This window comes from Nematolebias whitei, chromosome 3, assembly GCF_014905685.2.
Source record: "Nematolebias whitei isolate Nwh7 chromosome 3, NemWhi1, whole genome shotgun sequence".
Lineage (NCBI taxonomy): Eukaryota > Metazoa > Chordata > Actinopteri > Cyprinodontiformes > Rivulidae > Nematolebias > Nematolebias whitei.
This window is the reverse complement of record NC_056500.1, coordinates 24,258,712-24,277,318: the sequence shown is the minus strand read 5'-3', so window position 1 is coordinate 24,277,318 and position 18,607 is coordinate 24,258,712. Positions and strand designations below refer to the sequence as shown.

The 18,607-nt window shown below is 42.7% G+C and overlaps 3 protein-coding genes across 3 annotated transcripts in view; all 3 read right to left on the bottom strand.

Annotated features, from left to right (window-relative positions):
* Positions 1 to 5,242: 5,242 nt before the first annotated feature.
* On the bottom strand, positions 5,243 to 9,274 carry dr1 (down-regulator of transcription 1). Its single transcript, XM_037674709.1, has 3 exons — positions 8,521 to 9,274; positions 8,283 to 8,446; positions 5,243 to 6,197 (listed from the first exon to the last, which is right to left on the bottom strand). Exons 1-3 carry the CDS (start codon positions 8,738 to 8,740, stop codon positions 6,051 to 6,053), a joined length of 531 nt encoding a protein of 176 aa, XP_037530637.1. The 5' UTR covers positions 8,741 to 9,274; the 3' UTR covers positions 5,243 to 6,050.
* A 1,050-nt stretch (positions 9,275 to 10,324) lies between these two features.
* On the bottom strand, positions 10,325 to 13,237 carry zgc:109982 (uncharacterized protein LOC553564 homolog). Its single transcript, XM_037698137.1, has 6 exons — positions 13,131 to 13,237; positions 12,569 to 12,730; positions 12,263 to 12,442; positions 11,098 to 11,191; positions 10,768 to 10,951; positions 10,325 to 10,673 (listed from the first exon to the last, which is right to left on the bottom strand). Exons 1-6 carry the CDS (start codon positions 13,225 to 13,227, stop codon positions 10,437 to 10,439), a joined length of 954 nt encoding a protein of 317 aa, XP_037554065.1. The 5' UTR covers positions 13,228 to 13,237; the 3' UTR covers positions 10,325 to 10,436.
* A 228-nt stretch (positions 13,238 to 13,465) lies between these two features.
* Positions 13,466 to 18,607, bottom strand: part of LOC119430678 (adseverin) — a 10,917-nt gene continuing 5,775 nt past the window's right edge. The window contains exons 7-17 of the mRNA XM_037698136.1: positions 17,725 to 17,854; positions 17,529 to 17,617; positions 17,243 to 17,449; positions 17,030 to 17,163; positions 16,051 to 16,141; positions 15,678 to 15,848; positions 15,410 to 15,584; positions 15,199 to 15,314; positions 14,931 to 15,008; positions 14,160 to 14,220; positions 13,466 to 14,065 (exon numbers count right to left, since the gene is read on the bottom strand). Coding sequence (XP_037554064.1) covers positions 13,926 to 14,065; positions 14,160 to 14,220; positions 14,931 to 15,008; positions 15,199 to 15,314; positions 15,410 to 15,584; positions 15,678 to 15,848; positions 16,051 to 16,141; positions 17,030 to 17,163; positions 17,243 to 17,449; positions 17,529 to 17,617; positions 17,725 to 17,854 — 1,392 coding nt within the window. The 3' untranslated portion in view covers positions 13,466 to 13,925. The remainder of the gene's footprint in view (positions 14,066 to 14,159; positions 14,221 to 14,930; positions 15,009 to 15,198; positions 15,315 to 15,409; positions 15,585 to 15,677; positions 15,849 to 16,050; positions 16,142 to 17,029; positions 17,164 to 17,242; positions 17,450 to 17,528; positions 17,618 to 17,724; positions 17,855 to 18,607) is intronic.

Below are 18,607 nucleotides of genomic sequence, written 5' to 3'. Positions count from 1 at the left end.
AACATGTGGCATGGAGGCTGCACAGCTGCAGAAAGAAAAGCTTTGCAGAGAGTGGTGAAGGCTGCACAGAAGTCTGTTGGAGTCAGTCTCCCCACCATCATAGACATCTACACCTCTAGATGCAGGAAGAGGGCCGCCTGCGTCACGAAGGACCCCACTCACCCAGCACACACACTTTTTGCCCCACTCCCCTCAGGAAGGAGGTTGAGGAGCATTAAGTGTAGAACCACTAGACTGAGGAACAGCTTCTACCCTGAGGCTGTTAGACTCATGAATCTCTAACCAGAACAATCACTGTGAAAAAATCGCATCATGTTGCTGCTGATCTGTTTCAGTGTTGCTGCTGATCTGTTTCATGTTGATGTGTTCATGCGTGCTCATTTGCTCACACAGACTCATGTTCATGTTCGTGCTGATGTTTGACGTAATGTTTTTATGCTATTAGTGCTTAGTATTTATTTAGTTTATGTTTTTCTTAGTTCATATCTTAGATGTTATTACTGTTTTTATTTTACATTTTATTGTTCGATGTAACTGGGACCCTGTGTACATAATTTCGCTCCAACACATGTACCACATGAGGTGCAAATGACAATAAAGAAACTCTGACTCTGACTCTCTCTGACTCTGAAAGACCAACACAAAGTATTGCAGAATTGTGAAGTAAAAAGAAAATTATCCGTAGTCTTTTTCCCCCAAATGTTATACAAATAAAAATCTGAAAAGTGGAGTTTGTTTGAACTTCATTTTTGAAAATCAAAATGTTCATAATTTGGACCGAGAAGACAGAAAGTTTGAGAGGGGGAACGAAGGAAGCAAATGAACAAATGAAGGAGCAAATGTTCTTCAGTAACGGTGTTTGTGTCTGATCTTACAGGTTCTTGAAGCGGAGAGCAGCTTGGAGAGGAGGGTGGAGATCCTGGGAGAGAGGTAAAGCAGGTAAGGGATTCGTTGGACAGTGGCAGAACAGAAACCAGGAGATCAGGTCCAGTGTCGACAGGTAGATCACAGGTGATTCCAGAGGCAGTAAGTGGTTCCAGGCAACACAAGGAGACTCAAAGGGAGGTGAAATACATGAAGGGGGGTCCAGCAGGTCAGGACTTGAGAAACAAACACAAGAAGAACAGGTGAGTACTCCAAGGACTGAAAAACTTGCAGCAGGGGCTGTCACAAATTTACCCAAAAGGCTTCAATGATCGAGCATCGAGCTTCTGGCCCACAGGAGCTAGAGTCCTCCTTCAGGACTGGATCAGGAACTGGTGTGAGAAAATAGCTCCATCCTGCCACCCGGTCATTATTCCAGAGTGAAATATAAATTGTTGACTTCACTTCTCAGAAACACTTCATATTATTACTGAGAAGCAGTTAATTCTCTCCTCCTCGGTCACCTGTCCTGGTTCACTTTACTGCGGCGTTAAACCATTAAATGATACACACTAACAGACTGGTGTCTTTTAAATACTTGCAACTCCTTCAGCCTTATCCTATTTGTTTCCTGGACTAAAAGGTGCAAAAGGATGGGCGACAATGTTTCTGCTTGTGTCTGTTAGTAAAATATTAAATCAACCACTGACAAACTGTAATGAAGATTACAGAATATAATATGACTTAATGAGATTTCAGATTGCACACAAAGTAATTTTCCAGGTTTGTCTCTGTCAAAGTTTTATTAATTACCCTGAACCTTGGATGTCCCTGCTGGTGCGTTTGAGTTCGCGCACAAACACCCGGAAAAAAAAGATTTTGTGTCCTTTGTTACTCACCTGCCTGGTCTTTCTGTTTTAATCGTGTTTGGAGTATTTTTGAAGTGGAGCCATGAAGTAACCCCGTCAGAGTACTCTTGGCGTACATCAAATACGCACTGGGGAGTTTGTAGCGAGATAAACGCATTGAGCCTTGCGGGGACTGGCGACACGGCCCGATTTCCATCGGCCAACAGCGCCCTCTGCTGGCAGTGGTGCGAAACTACAGGAGCAGGGCTTCAGGTGATGTTGCGTTCACGTTCCTCAAATTCATAAATAAAACTTGTGAACAGCTGATACATAAATATGAGGTTAGTTCTCGTTAAGAGGATGAATCGAAGTTAAGTAGTGTTGTTTCCAACATCTTATATATACATTTAATTTTGTTTATAAATCATTTCCTTTATTTTTCTTCCTAAATATTTAGTTTGTCGGCCATGTTTTACTTATTGAAAATGAACGGACCTCTCTCCACATCCTTCAAACCTTGCTGTTTACAACTTTTACTGCTTGTTTCTGCTTCTGTTTTTCAGCTTCTTTCTTCTAAATTCATATTTTAGCTACTTTGTAGATTAATACTATGACTTTTTTTTTTGTCTCTTTAATTTTGGTCATTTGGGTTTCTTTTAAATATTTTCAACTGTTTTGCTCCTTTCAGCTTTTTTCTACTAATTTCAGTAATTTTTTGTTTTGTTTTTCAGCTCAGTTTCTCTCTTTTTCTGCTCATAGCAGTTTAATTTAAGTAATTTCAGATTTTTTTTGTAATTTTTCAGCCTCTCTTCCTATTTCAGCTTTTTCTACATAATTTTGCTCTTTTTCTGCTTTTATTTTCCTGCTTCAACAAATGTTCAAATTCAATTTGTTTTCAGCCATAAAGAAGCTGTTATACAGTAATCTGTAGCAGTGGACCAGACAAGCAAATACCTTGTTTGACCTTTGACCTTAAGAGCCCAGCGAAGAAAAGATCACGAGACATACTGTGCGACTGCTGATCAGGTACTATGGCCCGGACAAGAACATTTACGGATGGAGACCGTGCCATTCTTTCGACTAGTGTCTAAAAAAAAAAAAAAACATGTAGGCTTCAGCTTTGCCCATAGTAGCTGCTCTGCAGGACACCCATCCAAATTATTAAGACTCCCAGTTGTTTAACATGAGATGGTACACAGACACAGACACGTATTGAAAGTGCAGTTTAAGAAGTTGTTCATTGTTTGGGGTCAAACTGAGATTCTCTTGACTTTAAAACAACCAAAAACATTCATGTATCAGTCTTCTGCTGCTTGTCTGGGTATGCAGGTGCATCCGGTCAAGGAGGGCCCTCAGAGAGACTCTCCAGGTCCTCCTGAGGCGGCCTTCCCAGGTCAGAGAGGTCATGTAATCCCTAAACAGTAAAAGAAAAGGGCGAATATTTACATTTAACTGAAAAGCAAATAGAATTAGGAATACTGCCCCTGACTGATGGTGTGTCCCAGTTCTACTGGTAAGTGAGAGTTTACGAGTTTCGATTGGGAAACCACCTGGAATTCCCAGTTGGAAAGTAGGAGCTTCTCAGACTAGCCCCAGTTCAGAATCCAACATGGCCACTGCTTGTCACGAGGGTAAAACTGTGTTACTTTTAGTTAAACAGCAGTTCTGCACTGCTTTCTTCACTTTTAGTCAGTCGTGCACGCGCTCAGTATTTGTAAGAGGACATATTAAAACGCTGATTGGATTCACAAAATGCAGGCGTCTGTCTGTGGGAAATGAACGCCGTCAACACGTAAACACAGCATGTGTTCTGACCAATGTGAGTCTGCCCGGCTTGTGTGATGGAATGTGTTGTGTGGTGAGCACTGACTCAGACGCTGTGCGAGCTGAGCCGTAAGCTGGACGCGATTTCTGAGAATCGCAGGCCACTTGCAGCTCCTGAAACTCTCTGGTGGGAAGGAATTGACCTTGGAGAAGCTACAAGCTCTGCCCGGCGGCGTTGCCCACAAAATGTGGCTGTTTGGAGTCGCCATTGAGACGTACCAGTAGAACTATAATGCAGACAGAAATCAGAGTCGGCCTGACCCAAACAACAGTTATCATCTGATTCTGGCTCCGTGTCGGCCGTGAACTGGCCAAATATCTCAAACTCTCCTGGATGTTATGTGAACAAGAAGCTCTGCTCCCCCACACCCACTCTCTTCCCGAGCTACATCTGTGGACCTGTGTCAGAGCTGAGCCGGCTGATACACACTGCACCATCTCTTATCAGGACTATGTGGACTATCTGGCAGTGTCCATGGACAAACTCACTGCCTTCCTCATATATGTATGATGTCATCATCAGTATGTTGCCGTTTCTGTGCTGAGACTTTTTTTTTCCCAACTTTCACACTCTGTCTAGGACCATGTGTGATATGATTTTTTTAATACCTCCCCTTCCCCCATGTTTCTCTTTTCCCATCTAAATGAAAGAGGCTGTGCCTCCCACGGGGCCGCGGCCTCAGACACCTCTGTCGCCCCATGTCTGTTTTACTCAGACAGGCTGCACTGAAATGTGATTTTGTTTCGGTGCGATGACAACAAAGCTGATTCTGATTAGTACCTGAGCCACTGCGGGTGACATCACAGACGGCAGCACAGGTGTTTTAACTTCATAGATGAAGCAGGTGAAGAACAGAGCTCCGGAGCCACATGGTCCCTCTGCAGACTCTTTCAAGCTTTGACCTAAGCCAACGTAAAACTGAATTTCATTGGTTGTTGTGCCAACAGCAACAAATGGTTGTTATAGCAGATTTCTGCTCTTTTTTTTGGCAAATACGTGAATGATACTTGCACTAATAAAATGTAAGTTTAAAGAAGTAAAGCATGTACAGTAGTTTGTACTTCTTTAAGCTGATTTCCAGTCTCACTGTGATCTTTTTCTCAAATCCACCTGAATTTTGTAGCAATATATTTAAGAGAAGTTGCTGAAAAGAAACATGGTGAGTCTGTTTGATTAAAAAAGAAAAGTCAAAGTAAATTAAGTATTTCTATTTATTTTAATGATCAATTACAATCTGGCCTCATTTTTATATTCACTTTAACTTTATGCTTAATTACTGTACTTCAAGTAGGATAGTTTTTTGTGTTTTTTTTACAATTAAAACAAAAACTTACATGCTTTAATTTTTATTAAGTTGCTCAAACCTGTGAGTTTTTTCTTTAGTTGGCCTTTTTTAATGAAAAATATCAATAATTAGCCATCATTAGACATTGTTTGATAATGTCGCCCCCTACAGGCCAAAAAAGCTCCCTCCTATGAACATGAAGTGGTCCACGGGACACCACTTGATAATTTCAGTAGCATCAAGTTCAGCAGCTCCCTACATATTTTATTTAGTGAGCAAATGGGAAGAAATGGCTCTTTTAATGGTAAAAGTGCTTTAGGAGAAAGCGGTTGACTTTGGCCCAAACGTCCTGAGCCTGAACAGGTGAACGTTACTTCAGGTAAAACAGAACAGCAAACTAGAAAAGTGATTCCTTTATTGCTTAAAGAATACAGAATAGGCAATTGAAACTTGGCTTCCTGTGTTTTTTACACTGAGGATCGACCCGAGTCACAACGAACAGGTTTGGATACTGCACCCGAGGGAAATAAAGGAAATAACTTCAGCCTGGATATGAAAGGTTCCTTATCGTTTACACTGATCTGGAGTCAGTCCAGTTGCACCTACGCCTTTAAAAACAAACTGCCGTTAGTCTGTCATCTGTCTTTGGTTCAAAGGCGTAGCTCGCTGCCAATACTGAGGTGGTTCTAGGAAGAAAATGACACAAAGCAACCAGATGAGCTCAAATTGAACAAAGTGTCCGTTTTCTACACAACTGAACAAATTCACCCTTAAACGATCGATTGTTTAACAAATATACCAGGAAACGGAAACCTTAGAGTAAAACTGACGTCAAACACCAAACAAGGAGAGATCAGCGGTGCACTCAAACCACCGAATGTGACGGAGGACTACAGGACAGCCATGTTTGTTTTAAACCCCCAACTCATCCCAGGCAGCGCCTACCTTCAGCCGGTTCCCCACACATCCAGGAATCTACAAATAAAACATCAAAGACGGCGTTTGCCAGGAATAACAAATGAAAGAGGGACATGAGAACAATCGAACACCCAGCAGCCTTTTTATCCCCTTCGTTTTCAGCCCAATTTCTCTTTCGCCGTTCTTTCCGAAATGTGCATCCTCAGTGCTCGGAGACATCTTGAGGCTCTGTTGACGGCAGCACAGGAATGCGCGTGCACCGCCACAGTCCCAGAACTAAATTTTAGACGAGCCGAACGGTTTCCTGAGCTCACATGTCGTCCTCCTCGTCTTCGTCCTGAGAAGAACCGGCCTGCTGGGCTGCGCTGGCGGACGCCGCGGCCATCTGAGCCTGCTGGGCGGCCTGCTGCATCTGCAGCCACTCCTGCTGGGCGAGCTCCGCCTGCTGCTGCCGGGCCTGCAGAGAGCAAGAGACATATGAGGCTCCAGAGAGGACGGTGATGGACGTTCTGATGGTTAGAGCCTGAAGATCAGGTTCCTTTTACTCAAACATCACAGAGATTACTGGGCGTAAGATAATGACCACAACCCTTCCATTAATGATTGTCGCTGAAGATAAAGGGACAAACTTACAAATACTGATTTGGTGTGGTAGTAGCAGAGAGTCATTCTGAGCAGAAACACCTTTCAAACCGCATGAGATGGCACCTAGCATCACTTACAGGTTTGGACTGAAACAGCAGCAGCTCTGTCACTTCTCATTAGAAAATGACTTGAAACTCAGACATAAGAGGCAGCGGGTGGTATGCATTTCTTCAAGGACCGCTCTGCCTGTAAATCCTGACATGGATTTCTATTCCAGCAGCAGATTATTTTAACAGAGCCTGACCTGCAGGGATTACTGCAGGGATTACTTCGACCAGATGCTATTAAAATACACCACTGTCCGTTTGTATGTAATGATTTGTAAACATTAAAGTTTAATAGTTGACTGTAAAAAGTTGAATGTTTAAAGTCATTCAATGAAAATCAACATTTTTTTTCCAAACAGATGCAGTTGGAAAGATTTTACTTTAGTACTTTTCATTGATATAAATTTTCTGAAACATGTACACACACTGTGTAAATACTGTAGTCAGCTAACCTGGCTGTAGCGAGTGTAGATAAACAAATATGGTGGAATCAGTAGAAGCTCGTAGAAGATATTTAGGTGGAAACAAGAAACATGAATCTGCTGCTAGATGAGAATGAAACGAGGCAGGACGAGTGAGACGGCAGGACAGGGGAGGACGTATGAAGACCAGAGCCTGACATTCAAACACACGAGACTCACGTTTCAACTCTAACCTGAAATGTTTAAAAACCCATCTGTATTCTTTACTTAACAATATGCATCAAAACTGTCAGACTTCTGGATCCCAAGCAGCTTCTTTCAGTCACTTTAGCCGTTTCTAGAATAAATTGTGTTTCTTATTTTATGATTTTTTTTCCCCAGACCGCTCTTCCTGGCATTGCAGTAACTACCTTCATGGTTGTGTTTCAAATTACTTTGAAGTTAAAATCCTAGGACCTTCATGCTGCGAGCCGACCACTGCTCCTTCAGCCACAAGTCTACAATTAAGAGAATAAAAGCTTGCTGCTCCTGTTGCTCAGAGACATAAGCATGACCACCCATATTAATAAACGTCTAGTCTGTACTTTAGCACGCTACATTTCATGTGCTCACTTGGATCACAGGGGACCCATCAAACTTGCTCTGGTAATCACGTTTAGCTTCAAGCCCTGCAGGCTCATTCTGAAACTACAAATATGTACGCGCCAAACACACGACATGATCTTTTTCACCGAGAAGAACGCCTTTGAGCTTTTCATTGCATTGTTTTGACTTTATGCAGGAAGGCAAACGAGGGAAAACGCAATCATTAAACTTAAAAATAATAAAAACAGGGATACGCGAGGGGAGGATGCACAAAACAAGCGGAGCGGCTGCGTGACGATTACATGAGGAACCATTCAACAGGCTCTGGAAGTGGATAAGCTAAATGTCCTGACCCGTATGGTTCTCAGCACGTTTGTTCTGCATATCATTACACGCTGTGATCACAGGCACACAGGCTAGAACTGCTCTCATTTCCTGTCTGTGGTTGTTACACTGTTTTCTCCTTTCCGGCAGCACAGCTCAAAATGAAACTGAACTTAATTCAGTCTCACTGTTTCACAACCACCCCGTTACTAAACTGAGCATGTTCATTCACAACATGACAAGGTGTGTATGCAGCGTTATCACCTGCCACCAAAAGGCGGATGATATTGTTTTTGTTTGTCCGTTACCAAAACATCTCATGAAACATCTGTCATGAGTTTTGGAGTCAACCAAATCTGAGATGGCCGCTAAAGCCAACTGTTCTTAGAAAACACAAACAGCTCTTTTGTGTTACAGACGTGGAGCTAAAATAGTTGTGGCAGTAGCTGTCACATACATTGAGTTGAAATACAGCACGACATACATTTCATCCCTTAAAGCTATCTTCAGAGATCCCACCTTTGCAAAGAGTTCCTGCTGCTGTCTGAGGAGCTCCTCTTCTGGGATGCCCAGGTTCTCCAGCCGGGAGCTGGCCTTCCTCCTCTTCAGGGCCACACTTTTACACTCCTGCAGGACGTCCTTCACCTCCGTGATGTACGACGCAAAGCCGAGGCTTTCAAGGGCTGAAACAGAAAGACGAAAGTGCCAATTAATGACTTTCAGAGAGGGGTGTGAAACCTGGAGGGTCGGGACGCACCGTTGATGACATGCTCGGGGGAGATGGTCTTCTTGTCGGATTTGTTGCATATTTCGTTGGCCTCGGAGGAAATGAGGTGGATGAACTCGGTGCAGCAGTTGACCACCAGCTCCCTGGCATCGTTGGCCACTCGGACGTTCGGGAGAGTTTCTTTAATCATCTTGTTGATGGCCGCTCTGGGGATGGTGAGGTCGTCGTCGTTTCCAGAGGAGGAAGCCATTGTGGCAAAATGCCAAACACTAAAACTAAACAAACGGCTCTGCCTCTGGGCAATGAGGTGAAATGGGCTCTCTGGAGTTAAAGCAGGTCGAGTGAACGTCAACACAACCAGTGAAGACGTTTCCTCGAAACTAGCCGGTTGGCTAATCGATGCGTGCTAAGCAATCAGCGGCTCGTCTCTGTTCACTCCTCATATGAAAAAATAAAATAAAAAGTCCCACAAACGCCACCACACAAACAGAAGACCTGCCTTACTAACTGGTAACCAGGCTAGTCAGTCGGCAGCTGTGGTCCGAATCGCCTCGCAGAGAGAAGTGGAGGCTAACGCTAGGCTAACAATGAAGAGCATCTGCGTAGGCAGCTTTTTACAGACGACGGCTTGGGTAAAAACGGTACTAAACTACGAATAAAACCACTTTACAGTTCCACAAAAAACGACTAAATCAAAGAAACTAACAGCTTACGAAAATCAATTTAGAAATATGTGTAATCTGGGCAACATTAGCTTAAATTAGACCGGATGTGATGTCATGCAAAAACCGGAAACGAGGTGTTTGTCGGCGCTGAAGAAACTTTGCGAGAAAATATCGCCATCTAGGGTCGACGTGGAGTACAACACGTTCCGATTTATTGTGTTGGACATCCATCCATCCATCCATTTTCTTTGCCCGCTTATTCCATTTTGGGTCACGGGGGTCGCTGGTGCCCATGTCCAGCAATCACTGTGCGAGGGGCGGGGTACACCCTGGACGGGTCGCAAGTCCATCACAGGGACACATAGAGACAAACGAGACAAACAAACATTCACTCTCTCACTCACACCTAGGGACAATTTAGAGTTACCAATCAGTCTAACATGCATGTTTTTGGACTGTGGGAGGAAACCGGAGTACCCGGAGAAAACCCACGCATGCACGGAGAGAACATGCAAACTCCACCCAGAAAGGCCCCTGGACCGGGGTTTGAACCAGGGACCTGCTTGCTGAGAGGCAGCAGCTCTACCAGTTGCGCCACCGTGCTGCCCTGTGTTGGACATATTCTTGTCAATTTCCACAGTAAAACATAAAACGCGCCACAGAAAACGAAAAGGGGATATTGTTAATGACCGTGTCTCAGATTTTGATGACACTTTTAGAAAGTAATCAGTGATGGCCAATTCACTGATTATGGCTGACTGACCTCCACCAACACAAACATGTCAATAATGAGCCATATTCACAGTTAGTTAGTGAGTTAGCTGAAGTTTAGTGTGGTAGTAGCTGATAGTCATCCTCAGCACATACTTCAAACATATCTCACAAGATTTTAATATGGTGTGAAATTGTGCATAAAGTTATTTTTTGAGGCTGCAGACATTTAATATTCCTTCACTATGCTAGGCCTTTGCTTGGGTACCTGGAAATTAAAAAAATATATAATTTTTCTAATTTAATGTGTTTATTTGTTTCTTTACACCATGTTACTGTCTTGAAAATTTATAATCCAGAGCTGGAAGATTTAATCAGTTAAAGATTATCACTGTATCCTGTTGAAAATGTCAAGATGTGTAACAGAACAACAGAATAAAGTATGTGGTTTATGCAGGATATTGTAATTTTATTTGTCATTTTTTGTACATTTAATCACAAAAGTCTAATAGTTTCCTTTAATCTACACATGCAATCTAGCACCTGTCACTAATGAGCATGAAAACAAAATCAGTTGTTCTTGTCCTTTTCCAGGGAGAAACTCTTCCGACTTCTCCAGCGCAGCAGCTTGAGGAAGTTCAGGCTGGCACTGAAGACCTTATCATATTCAAACACCATTTTGTAAAATGTCTCAATCGGAAGGTCACCACTGGGGTCAGCGTATTTAAGCGTGGTCATAGGGGTGTAAAGAGTGTTTGTCTGATGGCGAAAAGGGGGATTCTCCATGGTGATGATCTTATATGTATGCTGGGAAGAAAAAAACACGGCAGGCAGATACAAAAAGTTTGATTAGTAATCAAGTGAGAAATGATGAGACGAAGCACATCCTGTGGTTGTATACCTCTGCCACATCCTCCGCAGTCTGCCCAAGGCTTTCAAAGATTTGTTTGAAGGTCTTCAGGTACATGTTTGAGAACATGTCAGCTGTCACTTCGTCAGCTTTGCTGAGATCCGTCTTCAGGGCCTCCCCATACACTTTACCCTCAAACTCTGTTATCACTGGACCCGGCTCAATCAGGCTGATGCTGAGGCGAGAAGAGCAGAAGAATTCAAACCCATTCAGTGGTTCATGAGATAGCTTGCTAACACAACTGCCTTTGGCAGCAATAATAAAATGTGCGAGCATGGGAGGCGTCACTGTCTTCTGCTGAGCACAGAGTCAGTAAATTACCTCAGCTTAAACCTCAAGGCCTGCACTGCTAAGCTTTCACAAAATCCTTCCACCGCAAACTTGGAGGCTGCGTACACGTCGTTGAATAAAATCCCTACAACGGGGAAAGATCAAGACACTGTGTCAAAAATAAAATAAACTGGTCTGAACAGAGGTTAAAATGAGAAAAACAGTGGCTAAAATTAGCCAAATAGGATTAGTGAGACAGCTCTTAAAGATAAGCGGTACTCCAATCCCCCCCCCGGGGGGGGGGGGGGGGGCTAATGGTGGCCTCAGCCACAATAAATTAATCTTTAGACAGACCAATCTTTTGAGGAAACTGTTCTTTGAAGCAATATACTAATACTAAACTAACAAAACTGTAACCAAATGTAGAAAATGGACACTGATGCTAAAACATCCAAAGTTGTAGCTTAAAGTTGAAAGCACAGCTAAAGCTAAAATAAACAGACCTGCAGCTAAATGTAGTATAACAGTAAAGGCAAAGTAACTCCTACAATCACCCTGCAGATGTTGGATGTTGTCTATCACTGTGCACTAAGATTCATAACTGGCTGTGATCATCATACCCACCACTGCACTCTGTATTCACTGGTTAACTGGACATCATTAACTTCACGCAGACTCTCTCACTGGTACATTTTCATCTTTAAATCACTTCTTGGTCTGCTGCCTTCATACATCTCCTCCTACATGTCTCTGCGTGAGTGCAGCTACAGCGTGCGCTCTCAGGACATTATTACCTGCAGTGTTCCCTCAGTGAGGACTGAACTTGGCAAAAGAGTCTTCTTCTACTCCACTCCTGTTTCCTGGAATATCTTACAAAAAGACCTGACGCTCTCGACCTTGACCTCTCTAAGTTGCTTTAAGAATCTGTTGGACTCATAGCAAGGACCAATGCAGACATGTTCCTGTTTTTAGTTTTCTACATTTGCCTTATAATCTAGCTGTTTTGTTACTCTTTTAGCCATTTTATTTGTAAAAAAGAATATGTATGCCTTTTTATAACTGTCTATTGTTGTAGCTGTTGTCCATTGTTGTCGTCATTTTTTGTTGAAATCAGTTCTCTCTTGTAAATGAGTCCTCGAGGCTCAATGGGATTAACCTGTCTAAATAAAGGTTGAATGAATGAATGAAAAAACAGAACAGTGCTCCTGACGCTCACCCTGGATGCCCATGACGCTGCTGATGACCACAATGTGGCCTTTTTTCCTCTTTTTCATGTCAGGCAGGATTTCCTTCAGCAATCGTACAAGTCCAAAGAAGTTGGTGTCCATCACCGTCTTCATCTCATCAATGGACTGGCACTCAATGGGTCCAATCATGCCCATCCCAGCATTGCTGACTGTGACAGGAAAAACAAGAGGAGCAGGAGTTTTGATCAAACATATCACTTTGCTACGAAACCAAATTTGAATTATAAAAAGTTCTGTTTCTTTGGACTCATTTGTTGACAATGATGGAGGCTTACTGAGGATGTCCACACGGCGCTCAGGTAGACTGTCCACACAGGCTTTAATGGACTCCTCACAACAAACGTCCAGCTGCTTGATCTCCAAGGTTCTGCCCAGAGTCCGACCGGCTGCTTCGATGAGCAGCTCAGACTTACTCAGGTTCCTCATGGTGGCATAGACTAAAGCAGCAACAGCAACATCAGAACGGTGCACTCACAGAGAAGCCATGACAAACATTATGCACTTCACTTTCTGAATATTTTGTGGTTTTTGAAACTTTCCATATTTCAAAACGTTCAGCTCAGTCAGGAAACGTGTCCTGCTGTGACTTTTCGTTTTCATGGCCGCATGTTTACCTTTAATTTCAATCAAATTTAGCATAGAATTACAACGAGATTTCTTCTGTTGTTCCAAAACTTAGAAACGTTGTGTTCTAATGCTACCTTTAATTATTGTTTTGCCACTTTTAGTTGTTGTTTTGCTACTTTTAAACGAATTATTCATGTTTTAATGGTAAAAATGAACGGCTAAAGAGAGGTCAAAATCTAAGGTGTTTTAGAAAAGCAGCTGTCACATCACCCATAAACCTCTTCTTCTCATCGTTCGCGATCTTGGTCGCCAGAGCGAGGCCGATCCCAGAGGAGCAGCCCGTGATGAGGACCGTCTTCTGGTCCATTTTGTCCCGTTGGTCCTGCAGGTCCAGCACAACCCAATGAAGAACTAAAGACGCGAGGCCCTCCTAAAACCCCACCGTTAATCGTCAGAGCTGCAACTCAGCAGAAACCTTGTTCACATGACGTGAAGATTAGCAGGACGCTCTGCCGCTGCTGAGGGTTAAACCCTTCCAACAAGCTCATTGTTCAACTGGAATGATGATGGGAAGTAAAAACGACAAGACAGCTGAAGCATGTGGTGCCAAACTTTAGATTTTTTTATTTTAAATCAGCGTCGATATTTCTCTTTAAAATTAAGACCAGAATACAGGAGAGATTTGTAACATTTAAACAATAATGATCCATTTTTATATGGCAGTCCCTTTTTTATGACATAATTCAAAGTTCTTCTGAGACAACTTGGAGGATTCTATTGAGCTTTCTCTTAGTGGCTTGAAAACAGTTTATTTTATTAAATGAATGGGTTAAAACTGCAACTTAAAAGAAAATGAAGTGAGAGTTTCATCTTAAGGAATTATTTTTGTGACACTTTGAGCATAAAACTTCAAGATTTTGTTTAAAATCTGGTCTACACTGAAACACAAAAGTAAAAATCTTAAGCTCATCTGATTAAGATTAAGCGTTTGGTCCAGCAAGATGAATGTTTAGCAGAAGCAATACTTTTTTTTTTTCCTGCTAATAGATTTTGATGCTCTCTGCATTACTGATGAGCTTTGTCCCACATGTGGCTGTCCCAAGCATGAAACCAGCCGGTGAAGGACGGTGGCTCCTGGCCCTGCTTGATGGTGGCGATGGGGACCCCGCGGCGACCAGCAGGGTCACAGTCCACGTAGACTTGGGCTGGAAAAATCACAAAATCAAAATACATTTTAGGCTCAAACCATTTCTGGAAGTATTTTTTTTTTCTCTAAAGGTTTTCTTATTCTTTCTGTACCGATCTTTGGAGCTCCTGCTTTCTCAGCGTCGTTGGCTTCATTTCCAATCCAAACAAAGATCTGAGGACGGAAAAAAAAAAAAAAAAGGTTTAGAGTTTATACGTTAAACAAGCAGTACCTTTATGTTCCCCGTTGTTGAAGGATTTGAATAGTGGATGTTTGTAGTTTTGGAGATGAATGCTTTTCTGGACTGGAACTGAACAGAGTGAAGTAAACCTAAATGTTTTTGGTGCAAAATATTCAAGTGGAGGATTTACACTGTGGAGAAGAACAGAGGGAGGTTTTGATTTCCTGGATCCTGGAGAGTGGAGGGAGACATTAATCTACCAGGTGCAATGGAGGAGCCGAGGATGGGGGGGTGCAATGGTGACCCTGACCAACATAGATTAATCTTTGGTCGCACAATAATTTAATAAAACTAATTTTAAGCCAAATAAAACTAGAAAGCATAGTTTCCTGAAATGAAAGGGGTGGTCAGTTTATATATATATATATATATATATATATATATATATATATATATATATGAAGGGGGCCATCTTGGATTTTGACGTAGCAACCCAAATTTCAATTGTGGCGTTTCTTACGCTCAAATGCAGCCACACGCTGAAATGGAAGTCGCTGCTTCGCTTATTTTTTATGTTATAATGCACACAACATGGACAGACAAATGGACTAAAGGTATTCCCAGTTTCCCTGCTTCGCACCGCAATGGGACAAAACAAGGTCTAAATGGTCCGATACTGAAGTGTGTCACTGTGGTGTCAGACCTGATCCCAGCTGTCCAGAATCATGACGTCATCAGTTGCCAGATCGAGCTGAGTGAAGTCACCAGGCACCTCTTCTGCCTACACATGGAGATACATGAGATAATCTCTTTATTTGGCCTCCATCCATTATTTTTACACACTTCTTCTTTTTCGGGTTGCAGTGGTCGTTATTTGGCCTCGTTACATGAAATTATGAATTGTCACAACAAAACAAAAGCAAAGCTTCACACATTTTTATTAAAACAACAATGGTAAGTTGAATACTCACAATGAGCCTGCCCGTCTTGTTGGAACAGCCGAACAGTCGAGGGGGTCTGATCACATTCTGCAGGGTCTTGGAGGTCTGGTAGCTGCCCTTCCCACCCAGTGCTGACCAGAAACCATCTGAAAACAACCAAAAATGTGCTGTTTTACACACACACACACACACACAAAGTACACCATCCCTGAAGTGACCAGAAGTTTATTTTGGGTTTTACCTGGCTCTTTGGTCTCCTCCACCTTGGTGACAGACCCTCCCAGAAACTTGGCAACGCTCTCAGCTGCAGCGATCTCATCTGAACTTGCACCTTTCCCCTTCCACACGAACAGGGAGGTGGGTGTCTTCAGCACAAACACATCGTTGGTGTTCAGGGAGGAGGCTTTGACTTCCACCTGGGTCAGTGAGAAACGGCGTGAGGAAGGAATGAGATCCACTGTTCAAAGAGAATTGTATTCATGGACAAACGAGGAGCCGACAACGCTGACCTCAACAGCTCGAGTAGCTTTGGTGGAGCTCTGGCGGATGTGGAAGAGCCGTGTGCTGCCTGGCGTGCTGTTACCACCTTTACGGGACGTCCCACCCAGGTGGACGACAAAGGGTTTGTTTTTAAACAAGCTCACAAGATGGGGGGGTTCCTGGCCCTGAGTGACCCGAACCTGAAGAAGCATAAAATGTATTCAAGTTTTTCTGCTTTTTTATGTATATTTAGCTTTAACTGGGACCCACGGGTTCAAACAGACAAGACAACAAAAGAGACTATGGTAATACGGCCGCCTTTCGACGAGCGTATACGAATTAAAGCAATTGTGTCTTTTAATGCCCCCTCCCCATAAAGATGTGAGATGTGCAGCATCTCACCTGTGTGGCCACTCCGCCCATAGAATCGTCCAGTTTGACGGTGAGAAAAGCTGAAGCAGTCAGTTCATCTTGAGTACACTTCTGGCCTTGCCTGCAGCAAAGTCACATTGTTAACGTCTTTAAGATTTATGAAAACTTCAGGCAAAATGAGTCATGAAATCATATGTCTAAAATACAAGACTTGATGCTATGGGGCACAGTAAAGATCAAAGATTCACGTCACGTCACGTCACGTAGTCACACAGGATTTTATCAATAATCAGGTTTTTGGGACAATACTCTGCAACTATAAAATAATCAAATCGAATAAAGGGGTTTGAAATAAACACGTCTGCAGTTGGTTTATTTGTGCAAAAGTTGAGGTGGACTTTCCTACAGAATATTCATCCTCTGCAGGTTTGTGCATGTCCAAAGGAAAGGTAGGTAAGGATGGTTATCAAATGGCCAGCACAAATCCCAGCTACGAGTTCTGCTTGACTGAAGAAAAACCTCAGATACCTCGTAGTTGAAAAGATTTGCATTAAGAAATGTAAAAAAAAAAACTTTGCAAGAAGACATCAGCAACTTATGGGCATTAATGTGAAACTGCTACATAAAGTAAATTCTGTTCAATGCAGCATTGCAGCCAAGGATGCGTTGATATGCAACCCATAATGCACCGGCATTATTTCTGTTAATGGTTTTTTGGCTAAGTTGTTAGATATACATATATATATGTTTTCATTTTCATTCATCTGTAGGAACTGTTTTGAAGTATTCCTTTCTTGTTTGTGTGATGGATGGACCCAACAATTTGACACACTTTGTCATATTGTTGGTGTGAGAGTTAAAATGTATTTTTATTGGTTAATATTATTTGTACAGAGCAGGTTTTTAATGGCAAAAAGGTGTTGTTGTTGTTTATAAGAGTCCATCAACATTTTGTTAACTTTGCTGATGTTATAGCTGCCTCAGGTCACATAGAGGAAGCTACACCTACCAGGTGTAGATGAGGTACTTCTGTCTGCCTCCATCTTGGTAGGAGTAAAGCACCAGGTAACAGTCACCACCATAGAAATGTCCATAACTGGAGGGGTCCACGAGCGCTTTATCTTTTCCTTCCACGCGCCAGATCTATGAATACTGGACACTGTCACATGCGTGCTTTTGTATCTGAAGATAGTGCGATCGTGGGTAAAAACAGGAAGAGTACCTTGACGTTCCCGGAGCCGTCATCCACCATGCCGTGCTGGGCAGCCATGGCGTTGTTGCTGTGCAGTTTGGAGGGGTCGAAGGGAATCTGATCAACTTTAGCGATGCCACCCACAGTGTAAGTCTTTCCTGTGGTCTCTCCCTCCAGCCATTTGAAAAAGAACTGCTTGAACAATGTGGTCTCACTTCCTGAAGGAATTACCTGCACCTGCGCTCGGCACAAACACAGTTATGATGGTTTTTCATTAAAAACGTGCGATTGGAGATGACTTTGTCATCTGCATTACCTTTGTTTTTGGGGAGTAATTTTTGTCTTGAATAAACTTGCGTGCAGCTGTCATTGCAGCTTTACGCTCATCTGCATTTGCATCTCTTCCTGCAGGATGAGATGTGGTGCAGAGACCAGAGTTAACAAGTGTTGGTAAAAACCAAGAATCAGTCGGTTCGTCTCAAATTGATAAATTGATAAATAACATTTATCACCTTTCCAGACAAATATGTTGTTGTTTGCTCCATCGTCCAAGATGTAGCATTCATTTTGAGAGAGCATGCCTTGTTTGAAGGGGCCGTTAGACTGGAAAGTTACAGACATTTGACCAGTGGCATCGGAAATCTGGAAAAAAACAGGGATATTTAAAAACATGTTCATTTAGTACTCAAAGTTTATAGATAATATGCAGTGGGTTATAAAAGTATTCACCCCTTCTTTCTCTTTTGCTGCTTCATAACCTGGAATTTTGTTTCATTTTTCATTCATCACAAGTTTCAAAAATGAAATTGCTTTAAAATAATTCAAGTAAATGAGGAAATGAATAAATCTACAAATATAAGATTGAAAAGAGTAAGTGGATAAGTTTTTTTTCAATTTATGCAACAGTTTCAGTGGAAAAATGTTCTCATAAAGTGGGGTTACCACTTTTCAACACCAACTGACCCAGTTACTTTAAGCTAGATGGGTTCCACATTAGAATTTGGACTAAAGTTTGTGCGTTGACTGGGTCATTCCAGGTCATTTCTAGTTTCTCCTTGAACCAGTGGAGGTCTGCTTCAGCAGTGGTCAGTGTCTGTTCTGCTGGGAGGTGGTAAGAATTTCTTTACAGTTTCGCTCCATTCATCTTTCTTTTAGCTCTGACCAGTTTGCCAGTCTCTGACAATAAAAACCATCCCCACATCATGATGCTGCCACCACCATGCTAAAAGGACGGTGTTCTCAGCATGTTGAGAAGTGCTGGGCTTGCACCAGTTGTGTTGTCTTTGATGGACAAAATGGACAGATAGTACCATCACTGCAGGAGAGCTGCTCGGCTTTGTCACGGGGGGGGGGGGGGGGGGGGGGGGGGGGGGGGGGGGGGGGGGGGGGGGGGGG